This window comes from Triticum dicoccoides, chromosome 2B (genome assembly GCF_002162155.2).
Source record: "Triticum dicoccoides isolate Atlit2015 ecotype Zavitan chromosome 2B, WEW_v2.0, whole genome shotgun sequence".
Taxonomy (NCBI): domain Eukaryota; kingdom Viridiplantae; phylum Streptophyta; class Magnoliopsida; order Poales; family Poaceae; genus Triticum; species Triticum dicoccoides.
In genome coordinates this window covers 633,938,492-633,951,326 of record NC_041383.1, presented here as the reverse complement: position 1 = coordinate 633,951,326, position 12,835 = coordinate 633,938,492, and the positions used below count along the sequence as shown (strand labels likewise).

General features: G+C 47.0%; 1 protein-coding gene across 2 annotated transcripts in view; it reads left to right on the top strand.

Moving 5' to 3' along the window:
• The first annotated feature begins 10,181 nt into the window (after nucleotides 1–10,181).
• The window catches only part of LOC119365289 (DNA damage-binding protein cmr1-like), a 7,160-nt gene continuing 4,506 nt past the window's right edge, over nucleotides 10,182–12,835 (top strand). Inside the window, exons 1-3 of one of the 2 annotated variants that reach the window (XM_037630907.1) lie at nucleotides 10,182–10,406; nucleotides 10,526–11,170; nucleotides 12,065–12,471. In XM_037630907.1, the coding sequence (XP_037486804.1) occupies nucleotides 10,535–11,170; nucleotides 12,065–12,471 (1,043 nt within the window). In that variant the 5' untranslated portion in view covers nucleotides 10,182–10,406; nucleotides 10,526–10,534. Of the gene's footprint in view, nucleotides 10,451–10,525; nucleotides 11,171–12,064; nucleotides 12,472–12,835 lie in introns of both variants that reach the window. The other variant, XM_037630906.1, reaches the window with a different exon arrangement.

Here is a 12,835-nt window from a genome sequence, read left to right as displayed (position 1 = left end):
CCCCCCGCGCCGCCGACCTCCTCCTCACCGCATGGCGCCACTGCTCCACAAAACTCCCGCCGAACCACACCTCATATCCCCTGGCTACTCCCTCCCACCTCCAGAGCTCTCGCCATGAGCTATATCTGGCGGCCGCCACCCTCATTGCCCTTGGTTGGGCTTCCCTCAATATCCCACCGCCCCAAAGTGTCGCACGCGATAGATCCAAGCCGACAACCGCCCCAGTAGGCCTCCCGGCGGCAGATCCAGGCCGGCAACTACTCCCCTCCTCCCATGCGACTGATTGTCTCCACTACGCCCTCCCTTCCAGCTTAGGGTCCGGCAAGCCCCAACCGCCACGCTCCCTCTTTCCTCTCCTCTGCGTCAAGATCGACTGTGAGCTCACTGGTGCCTGCTCTCTGCTGACCTTCCCTTCCTCATCTCCCTGCGAGAAAACAGAGCAGTGGTGTTCGGTTAGAACAAAGGAGGACACACAGTCAAGTTTCAGGAACCAATGCCTCCATATTTTTTCTCTTTCTACCGAGTGCTGGCTAAATAAGCACAACCCTCTTATTACAAGGTTAGATCAACTCAACACCAGCAATAACGGCTAGAAAAATATAGATGATGACTAGCTATTGAGAAGCATAATAATGTTTTTATTTCTTCTTCATGACAATCAAGGTCAAACAAATATCTTCATGTTTATCAGAATGAAATAAAAATGATGGACAGTGCCACTCCATTGATAACTAGAGCTAGCAGCGTGTACAATGCTAGAATTTATTGGTGAACGTTGCAGAAAACAAAAAATTTCCTACAGTTTCACCAAGATCAATCTATGAGTTCATCTAGCAACGAGAGAGAGGAGTACATCTACATACCCTTGTAGATCGAGCGGAAGCGTTCAAGAGAACGGGGTTGAGGGAGTCGTACTCGTCGTGATCCAAATCACCGGAGATCCTAGTGCCGAACGGACGGCACCTCCGCGTTCAACACACGTACGGTCAGCGTGACGTCTCCTCCTTCTTGATCTAGCAAGGGGGAAGGAGAGGTTGATGAAGATCCAGCAGCACGACGGCATGGTGGTGGATACAACAGGGATCCCGACAGGGCTTCGCCAAGCGTCTACGGGAGGGAGAGGTGTAGCAAGGGGGAAGGGAGGCGCCAAGTGCAAGGGTGCGGCTGCCCTCCCTCCCCCCTCTATATATAGGGTCCCCAGGGGGGTGCCGGCCCTAGGAGATGGGATCTCCTAGGGGGGGCGGCGGCCAAGGGGGTGCCTTGCCCCCCAAGGCAAGCGGAGGCGCCCCCTCCCTTAGGGTTCCCAACCCTAGGCGCAGGGGGGGGGGGGCAGGGGGGGCGCACCAGCCCACCAGGGGCTGGTTCCCCTCCCACTTCAGCCCATGGGGCCCTTCGGGATAGGTGGCCCCACCCGGTGGACCCCCGGGACCCTTCCGGTGGTCCCGGTACAATACCGGTGACCCCCGAAACTTTCCCGATGGCCGAAATTCGACTTCCCATATATAATTCTTTACCTTCGGACCATTCCGGAACTCATCGGGACGTCCGGGATCTCATCCGGGACTCCGAACAACTTTCGGTTTGCTGCATACTAATATCTCTACAACCCTAGCGTCACCGAACCTTAAGTGTGTAGACCCTACGGGTTCGGGAGACACGTAGACATGACCGAGACGGCGCTCCGGCCAATAACCAATAGCGAGATCTAGATACCCATGTTGGCTCCCACATGCTCCTCGATGATCTCATCGGATGAACCACGATGTCGAGGATTCAAGCAACCCCATATACAATTCCCTTTGTCAATCGGTATGTTACTTGCCCAAGATTCGATCATCGGTATCCCAATACCTCGTTCAATCTCGTTACCGGAAAGTCACTTTACTCGTACCGTAATGCATGATCCCGTGACCAGACACTTGGTCACTTTGAGCTCATTATGATGATGCATTACCGAGTGGGCCCAAAGATACCTCTCCGTCATATGGAGTGACAAATCCCAGTCTCGATCCGTGTCAACCCAACAGACACTTTCGGAGATACCCATAGTATACCTTTATAGTCACCCAGTTACTTGTGACGTTTGGTACACCCAAAGCACTCCTACGGTGTCCGGGAGTTACACGATCTCATGGTCTAAGGAAAATATACTTGACATTGGAAAAGCTCTAGCAAACGAACTACACGATCTTGTGCTATGCTTAGGATTGGGTCTTGTCCATCACATCATTCTCCTAATGATGTGATCTCGTTATCAATGACATCCAATGTCCATAGTCAGGAAACCTTGACTATCTATTGATGAACGAGCTAGTCAGCTAGAGGCTCACTAGGGACATGTTGTGGTCTACATATTCACACGTGTATTACGATTTCCGGATAATACAATTATAGCATGAATAAAAGACAATTATCATGAACAAGGAAATATAATAATAATCCTTTTATTATTGCCTCTAGGGCATATTTCCAACAGTCTCCCACTTGCACTAGACTCAATAATCTAGTTACATTGTGATGAATCGAACACCCATAGAGTTCTGGTGTGGATCATGTTTTGCTCGCGGAAGAGGTTTAGTCAACGGATCTGCGACATTCAGATCCGTATGTACATTGCAAATATCTATGTCTCCATCTTGAACATTTTCACAGATGGAGTTGAAACGACGCTTGATGTGCCTGGTCTTCTTGTGAAACCTGGGCTCCTTGGCAAGGGTAATAGCTCCAATGTTGTCACAGAAGAGAGTGATCGGCCCCGACACATTGGGTATGACTCCTAGGTCAGTGATGAACTCCTTCATCCATATTGCTTCATGCGCTGCCTCCGAGGCTGCCATGTACTCCGCTTCACATGTAGATCCCGCCACGACGCTCTGCTTGCAACTGCACCAGCTTACTGCTCCATGATTCAACATATACATGTATCCGGTTTGTGACTTAGAGTCATCGAAATCTGAGTCGAAGCTAGCATCGACGTAACCTTTACGACGAGCTCTTCGTCACCTCCATAAACGAGAAACATGTCCTTTGTCCTTTTCAGACACTTCAGGATATTCTTGACCGCTGTCCAGTGTTCCTTGCCGGGATTACTTTGGTACTTCCCTACCAAATTTACGGCAAGGCTTACATCAGGTCTGGTACATAGCATGTCATACATAATAGATCCTATGGCTGAGGTATAGGGGATGACACTCATCTCTTCTATATCTTCTGCCGTGGTCGGGCATTGAGCCGAGCTCAATCTCACACCTTGCAATACAGGCAAGAACCCTTTCTTGGACTGATCCGTATTGAACTTCTTCAATATCTTATCAAGGTATGTGCTTTGTGAAAGACCTATGAGGCGTCTTGATTCCCTATAGATCTTGATGCCTAATATGTAAGCAGCTTCTCCAAGGTCCTTCATTGAAAAACACTTATTCAAGTAGGCCTTAATGCTGTCCAAAAGTTCTATATTATTTCCCATCAAAAGTGTGTCATCTACATATAATATGAGAAATGCTACAGAGCTCCCACTCACTTTCTTGTAAACGCAGGCTTCTCCGTAAGTCTGCATAAACCCAAACACTTTGACCATCTCATCAAAGCGAATGTTCCAACTCCGAGATGCTTGCACCAGCCCATAAATGGATCGCTGGAGCTTGCACACCTTGTTAGCATTCTTAGGATCGACAAAACCTTCCGGCTGCATCATATACAATTCTTCCTTAAGATAGCCGTTAAGGAATGCCGTTTTGACGTCTATCTGCCATATCTCATAATCATAGTATGCGGCAATTGCTAACATGATTCGGACGGACTTCAGCTTCGCTACGGGAGAGAAAGTCTCATCGTAGTCAACCCCTTGAACTTGCTGATAACCCTTAGCGACAAGTCGAGCTTTATAGATGGTAACATTACCATCCGTGTATGTCTTCTTCTTAAAGATCCATTTATTTTCTATCGCTCGCCGATCATCGGGCAAGTCTGTCAAAGTCCATACTTTGTTTTCATACATGGATCCTATCTCAGATTGCATGGCTTCAAGCCATTTGTTGGAATCTGGGCCCGCCATTGCTTCTTCATAGTTCGAAGGTTCACCGTTGTCTAACAACATGATTTCCAGGACAGGGTTGCCATACCACTCTGGTGTGGAACGTGTCCTTGTGGACCTACGAGGTTCAGTAGCAACTTGATCCGAAGTACCTTGATCATCATCATTAATTTCCTCTCCAGTCGGTGTAGGCACCACAGGAACATTTTCCTGAGCTGCACTACTTTCTGGTTCAAGAGGTAGTACTTCATCGAGTTCTACTTTCCTCCCACTTACTCCTTTCGAGAGAAACTCTTTTTCCAGAAAGGATCCGTTCTTGGCAACAAAGATCTTGCCCTCGGATCTTAAGTAGAAGGTATACCCAATGGTTTCCTTAGGGTATCCTATGTAGACGCATTTTTCCGACTTGGGTTCGAGCTTTTCAGGTTGAAGTTTCTTGACATAAGCATCGCATCCCCAAACTTTTAGAAACGACAGCTTAGGTTTCTTCCCAAACCATAATTCATACGGTGTCGTCTCAATGGATTTAGACGGAGCCCTATTTAAAGTGAATGTAGCTGTCTCTAGAGCGTATCCTCAAAATGATAGTGGTAAATCGGTAAGAGACATCATAGATCGCACCATATCCAATAGAGTGCGATTACGACATTCGGACACACCGTTACGCCGAGGTGTTCCAGGCGGCATGAGTTGTGAAACGATTCCACATTTCCTTAAGTGCGTACCAAATTTGTGACTTAAATATTCTCCTCCACGATCTGATCGTAAGAACTTTATTTTTTGGTCACGTTGATTCTCTACTTCATTCTGAAATTCCTTGAACTTTTCAAAGGTCTCAGACTTGTGTTTCATCAAGTAGACATACCCATATCTACTCAAGTCATCAGTGAGAGTGAGAACATAACGATATCCTCCGCAAGCCTCAACGCTCATTGGACCGCACACATCAGTATGTATGATTTCCAATAAGTTGGTTGCTCGCTCCATTGTTCCGGAGAACGGAGTCTTGGTCATTTTGCCCATGAGGCATGGCTCGCATGTGTCAAATGATTCATAATCGAGAGACTCTAAAAGTCCATCAGCATGGAGCTTCTTCATGCGCTTGACACCAATGTGACCAAGACGGCAGTGCCACAAGTATGTGGGACTATCGTTATCAACTTTACATCTTTTGGTATTCACACTATGAATATGTGTAACATCACGTTCGAGATTCATTAAGAATAAACCATTGACCATCGGGGCATGACCATAAAATATATCTCTCATATAAATAGAACAACCATTATTCTCGGATTTAAATGAGTAACCATCTCGTATTAAACGATATCCAGATACAATGTTCATGCTTAAACTTGGCACTAAATAACAATTATTGAGGTTTAAAACTAATCCCGTAGGTAAATGTAGAGGTAGCGTGCCGACGGCGATCACATCGACCTTGGAACCATTCCCGACGCGCATCGTCACCTCGTCCTTTGCCAGTCTCCGCTTATTCCGCAGCTCCTGCTTTGAGTTACAAATATGAGCAACGACACCGGTATCAAATACCCAGGAGCTACTACGAGCACTGGTAAGGTACACATCAATTACATGTATATCACATATACCTTTAGTGTTGCCGGCCTTCTTGTCCGCTAAGTATTTGGGGCAGTTCCGCTTCCAGTGACCCTTCCCTTTGCAATAAAAGCACTCAGTCTCAGGCTTGGGTCCATTCTTTGACTTCTTCCCGGCAACTGGCTTACCGGGCGCGGCAACATCCTTGCCATCCTTCTTGACGTTCTTCTTACCCTTGCCTTTCTTGAACTTGGTGGTTTTATTGACCATCAACACTTGATGTTCCTTTTTGATTTCTACCTCTGTTGACTTCAGCATTGAAAATACTTCAGGAATAGTTTTCACCATCCCCTGCATATTGTAGTTCATCACAAAGCTCTTGTAGCTCGGTGGGAGCGACTGAAGGATTCTGTCAATGACCGCCTCGTCCGGGAGGTTAATGTCCAGCTGGGACAGGCGGTTGTGCAACCTAGACATTTTGAGTATGTGCTCACTGACAGAACTATTTTCCTCCATCTTACAACTATAGAACTTGTCGGAGACTTCATATCTCTCGACCCGGGCGTGAGCTTGGAAAACCATTTTCAGCTCCTCGAGCATCTCATATGCTCCGTGTTGCTCAAAACGCTTTTGGAGCCCCGGTTATAAGCTGTAAAGCATGCCGCACTGAACGAGGGAGTAATCATCAGCACGTGATTGCCAAGCGTTCATAACGTCTTGGTTCTCTGGGATGGGTGCTTCACCTAGCGGTCCTTCTAGGACATATGCTTTCTTGGCAGCTATGAGGATGATCCTCAGGTTCCGGACCCAGTCTGTATAGTTGCTGCCATCATCTTTCAGCTTGGTTTTCTCTAGGAACACGTTGAAGTTCATGTTGACATGAGCGTTGGCCATTTGATCTACAAGACAATTTTTTGCAAAGATTTTAGACTAAGTTCATGATAATTAAGTTCATCTAATGAAATTATTTAATGAACTCCCACTCAGATTAGACATCCCTCTAGTCATCTAAGTGTTACATGATCCGAGTCGACTAGGCCGTGTCTGATCATCACGTGAGACAGACTAGTCATCATTGGGGAACATCTCCATGTTGATCGTATCTTCCATACGACTCATGTTCGACCTTTCGGTCTTTGTGTTTCGAGGCCATGTCTGTACATGCTAGGCTCGTCAAGTTAACCTAAGTGTTTTGCATGTGTAAATCTGTCTTACACCCGTTGTATGTGAACGTTAGGATCTATCACACCCGATCATCACGTGGTGCTTCGAAACAACAAACTGTCGCAACGGCGCACAGTTAGGGGGAACACTTTCTGGAAATTATTATGAGGGATCATCTTATTTACTACCGTTGTTCTAAGTAAACAAGATGCAAAAACATGATAAACATCACATGCAATCAAATAGTAGTGACATGATATGGCCAATATCATATAGCTCCTTTGATCTCCATCTTTGGGGCTCCATGATCATCTTCGTCACCGGCATGACACCATGATCTCCATCATCGTGTCTCCATGAAGTTTCTCGCCAACTGTTACTTCTACTACTATAGCTAACGGTTTAGCAATAAAGTAAAGTAATTACATGGCGTTAAATCATTGACACGCAGGTCATACAATAATTAAGACAACTCCTATGGCTCCTGCCGGTTGTCATACTCATCGACATGCAAGTCGTGATTCCTATTACAAGAACATGATCTCATACATCACAATATATCATTCATCATTCATCACAACTTTTGGCCATATCACATCACAAAGCAATTGCTGCAAAAACAAGTTAGACGTCCTCTAATTGTTGTTGCATCTTTTACGTGGCTGCAATAGGGTTCTAGCAAGAACGTTTTCTTACCTACGAAAAAGCCACAACATGATTTGTCAACTTCTATTTACCCTTCATAAGGACCCTTTTCATCGAATCCGCTCCAACTAAAGTGGGAGAGACAGACACCCGCTAGCCACCTTATGCAACTAGTGCATGTCAGTCGGTGGAACCTGTCTCATGTAAGCGTACGTGTAAGGTCGGTCCGGGCCGCTTCATCCCACAATACCGCTGAAGCAAAATAATACTAGTAGTGGCAAGAAAGTTGATAACATCTACGCCCACAACAGATTTGTGTTCTACTCGTGCAAAGAGAACTACGCATAGACCTAGCTCATGATGCCATTGTTGGGGAACGTTGCAGAAAACAAAAATTCTCCTACGGTTTCACCAAGATCAATCTATGAGTTCATCTAGCAACGAGAGAGAGGAGTGCATCTACATACCCTTGTAGATCGAGCGAAAGCGTTCAAGAGAACGGGGTTGAGGGAGTCGTACTCGTCGTGATCCAAATCACCGGAGATCCTAGCGCCGAACGGATGGCACCTCCGCATTCAACACATGTACGGTCAGCGTGACGTCTCCTCCTTCTTGATCCAGCAAGGGGGAAGGAGAGGTTGATGAAGATCCAGCAGCACGACGACGTGGTGGTGGATGCAGCAGGGATCCCAGCAGGGCGTCGCCAAGCGTCTACGGGAGGGAGAGGTGTAGCAAGGGGGAAGGGAGGCGCCAAGTGCAAGGGTGCGGCTGCCCACCCTCCCCCCTCTATATATAGGGTCCCCAGGGGGGGCGCCGGCCCTAGGAGATGGGATCTCCTAGGGGGGGCGGCGGCCAAGGGGGTGCCTTGCCCCCCAAGGCAAGTGGAGGCGCCCCCTCCCCTAGGCGCAGGGGGGGCAAGGGGGGGGCGCACCAGCCCACCAGGGGCTGGTTCCCCTCCCACTTCAGCCCATGGGGCCCTCCGGGATAGGTGACCCCACCCGGTGGACCCCCGGGACCCTTCCGGTGGTCCCGGTACAATACCGGTGACCCCCGAAACTTTCCCGATGGCCGAAACTTGACTTCCCATATATAATTCTTTACCTCCGGACCATTCCGGAACTCCTCGTGACGTCCGGGATCTCATACGGGACTCCGAACAATTTTCGGTTTGCTGCATACTAATATCTCTACAACCCTAGCGTCACCGAACCTTAAGTGTGTAGACCCTACGGGTTCGGGAGACACATAGACATGACCGAGATGGCTCTCTGGCCAATAACCAACAACGGGGTCTGGATACCCATGTTGGCTCCCACATGCTCCTCGATGATCTCATCGGATGAACCACGATGTCGAGGATTCAAGCAACCCCGTATACAATTCCCTTTGTCAATCGGTATGTTACTTGCCCGAGATTCGATCGTCGGTATCTCAATACCTCGTTCAATCTCGTTACTGGCAAGTCACTTTATTCGTACTGTAATGCATGATCCCGTGACCAGACACTTGGTCACTTTGAGCTCATTATGATGATGCATTACCGAGTGTGCCCAGAGATACCTCTCCATCATATGGAGTGACAAATCCCAGTCTCGATCCGTGTCAAACCAACAGACACTTTCGGAGATACCCGTAGTATACCTTTATAGTCACCCAGTTACGTTGTGACGTTTGGTACACCCAAAGCACTCCTACGGTGTCCGGGAGTTACACGATCTCATGGTCTAAGGAAAAGATACTTGACATTGGAAAAGCTCTAGCAAACGAACTACACGATCTTGTGCTATGCTTAGGATTGGGTCTTGTCCATCACATCATTCTCCTAATGATGTGATCTTGTTATCAATGACATCCAATGTCCATAGTCAGGAAATCTTGACTATCTGTTGATCAACGAGTTAGTCAACTAGAGGCTCACTAGGGACATGTTGTGGTCTATGTATTCACACGTGTATTACGATTTCCGGATAATACAATTATAGCATGAATAAAAGACAATTATCATGAACAAGGAAATATAATAATAATCCTTTTATTATTGCCTCTAGGGCATATTTCCAACAGAATTAGTCTGTGCATTAGAATTATAATCATTAGTGACGACTTACCTCATAAAGTGTTAGATTATTATCTAACAATCATACATCAATTAGACGCGAGACGGTGAAAATCTTCATGCACTCAACACTCATTGTACTGAGTTTTTTTAGCAATACTCATTGTATTTTGTGGTCAATACATAGTTTTGTTACCCCGTTGCAACTCACGGGCCCTTTTGCTAGTATCCGGAATACAAGCAACATCCGTTAAAACCCCTAGCCACACATGGCGGCCCACTGAAAGAGACCCAACTCCTTTTGTTAAAGAGTGGGCTTCAAAATTGTTCTCCCTATGCCCAAAACAAAATTCTACATGAGTAAAGTTCCTCCTACTAGAATTGATCTTCTCCATTCTTGATTTTTTTTTTGGAAGGACTCCACTCTTGATGTTTGATATAACTTCTAAGCAATCCGAAGCATTGACCGAACTTGTGAAGATTAAGAGCATGATTGGTTTGATGTCAATATTTGGCATTGCCAATACTTGGCAAGCCAAAAATTGGCAATATTAAAAGTTGCCAAAAATTGGCAACTTCTTAAGGGACACGCAGTACTCGGCTGTTGCACTTAAGGCCCAACTTAGATCACACCACAGTCCACAGGAATTCCCAGTCCACAAGCAGTCACACCGCCACCAGCCTAAAATTTTCTATTGGAAAAACAAAGTACTGATCGAATCGGTCGGCTTCTATCTCGCCAAATCGATCCCCTCCCATTCCCCCAACCCCCCGACTCGAGCCCTAGCCAGTAGCGACTGTTGCGCCGCCGCTCGCCGCTCCGTGCGGCTCCACCGCCTGCTGCTCCGCGCCGCTGCTGTATGCTGCGCGCCGCTGGCTGTTGCCTGCTGCGCCACCTCCTGCTGCTCCGCGCCGCTGCTGCCTGCTGAGCCACCGCCCGACGTTGAGAAGGTCGTAGCTTTGGCGGCAGCTTTGCTACCTCCGGCGCCGGCTAAGTTCGTACCAATTTTTTTGTAGACATAAGATGTTCGCCCCGGCTAAATTTGATTCCTGGGTCTGCCACTGTCCAGGGGTGAATAATGGCGTCGCGGCAGGCCGCCGGTCTCACCGACTACGAACGCCTCCGCGAGGAGAACATCCGCCGCAACGAGGCCATCCTCGCCACCCTCCGCCGCAAGGCCGACGAGCTCTCGGCCGCCATCAAGTCCTCGTCTAAACGAGGACGAGGACGCCTCAGTAATCAGCCCCGCAAGAAGCCCGCCGCCAAGACAAGCCCCGGCGAGCTCCGCCGCTCCCTCCGACTCTCCCAACTCCCCCCCTCCCACTCCCCAGACGCCGAGCCCACGCCCGGGCCCCCTCCGGTGCCGCGCAGCACCAGCTTCTCCTCCTTGCTCGCGTCCTCCATCATCGAGTCCGCCTCGCTTGCGCCACCTGCCAAGGCTCGGGCGGACGGTTTCGATGCCGGGAAGGAGCTCGTGCTGACGCCTGCGAACGTTCGGAAGGTGGTGCCCGACAGGATACTTGGGGTTCGGGTCCTGCCGCTGGTCGACCGGACCGTGGTTGCGGCGGGGAACAAGTTGGGGAATATTGGGTTCTGGGTTGTGGACGGCATGGTGGAAGATGAGGATGACGACGGTGCAGATGGGCTGTTCGAGTATTTGCCTCACAGGGGCCCTGTGCCAGCAATCGTGGCGCACCCTGCGGCGCCACAGAAGGTGATGGCTCCCTGTTATTCTGCTCTTTTACTGGTTTTCTGATTAGTGATTTAACATTTGGAATTTAAGTCAATTGTATGGTATTTGCTTCAATTGGGTGTCTGGATAGTATGAACACAGGATTTGGTAAGAGTAAATTGCACTTCTCTTTGCTAACTTGTGCATAAATCTTTTACGCACATAACTTCGCAGTTCACTAAAAGAACTCACAAGTCTCCTGTTAACCGAGCTCACTATGTCAATGAGTTCGAAGCTATGTAGGTAAAGCCACTAGAAGTTTCTATTGTATGGGCAATTGTTTGTAGTGATGCTAATATTTAGCACTTTACCAGTCATTGGATTATTTCTAGGATGACATCTGTGAAATGAACTGATTGAAGAAAATTATTGCTGCTGCTTAACAGCTGAGAATCGTATATTAGGTTATGGGGACTGCAGGTTTGGCTGGTCGATACTCTGGATTAATTGTCATGTGAGGATAGGGGAACATTTTGATCGGTGTGTGGTGACCGTACAAAATGGGTCATGGGAGAGGATGGAAGAAGGCAGGGGCAAGTAGTTGTTAAGGGAGACAGAGGGGCTTTAGATTTTGTTGGTGTTCTTCCTTATTAATCTTAAGCAGCCAATCATCCTCTAGCAGCTAATTCTAGGACCTTTTTTCCCAGAAGCATCCGGTAGCAACATATGCTAACCATGTTTCAAGGTAGATTAACTAGGTTGTATGCCTATGCTCCCGTTTCTGATACGTGTAGTGTTGACAAGCATAAGTGTCTTCTGAGAAAGTTGATGATAGGATGAGAAGACAATGTTCTAACAGTGATTTATGTTTTGTTGTACATCTCCACACTCGATCATGATTCTAATTTTGTTGTCTTTCATATATTTGCCTTGTAGATTTACAGCTGTAGTTATGAGGGTGAAATTTGTCTTATGGACCTTGAGAAGGAGAGCTTTAATATGATCCAGTTGTGCGACTATCCTGTTTATTCGCTTTGTCAAGCACCAGACAGTCCTAGCTGCCTATATTTTGGTGACGGAAATGGTGAACTGAAACTCCTCGATGAGCGGATGGGTAAGGTATCAAGCACATGGGATTCACATGACAATACAATTAACTCAATAGATTTTCATCCAGAGAAAAAACATATGCTTGCCACAAGTTCAACGGACCGAACAGCACGCATATGGGATCTCAGAAGGTTTAAAAGGAAGAAAGAAGAGAGCTTGAAGGTTCTAAAACATAATAGATCTGTTCAGTCAGCTTATTTCTCACCTAGTGGCAGCATGCTAGCAACAACAAGGTAACATTTTTCCTACACTTGCTGTGGTTAATGTCTGTTCTGTTCTTTGAAAGAAAGGATTTCCTGTTTGATTTAGAATGTGTTTCTTTAACAACCATCACCTTGTGATGAACTCTGATTGTGTCAATACATAGCTGATTCTAATTGGGACCTCAACAAGTCTTTTAGCATATGTATGATGTTTATTTAAATAGTTTATGTTACTAGTATGCAATATGTGTGTTTGCACAGGCTACTACATAGTACTATTTACCTTTTGTTACTCATTTATAAAAAAATACATTGCTATTATTTCTTTAGCCTTGCTTTGATCATTTTTTTTGGAACATGCAGGACTGCATGTGAATATATTAGAAGAGAGAGA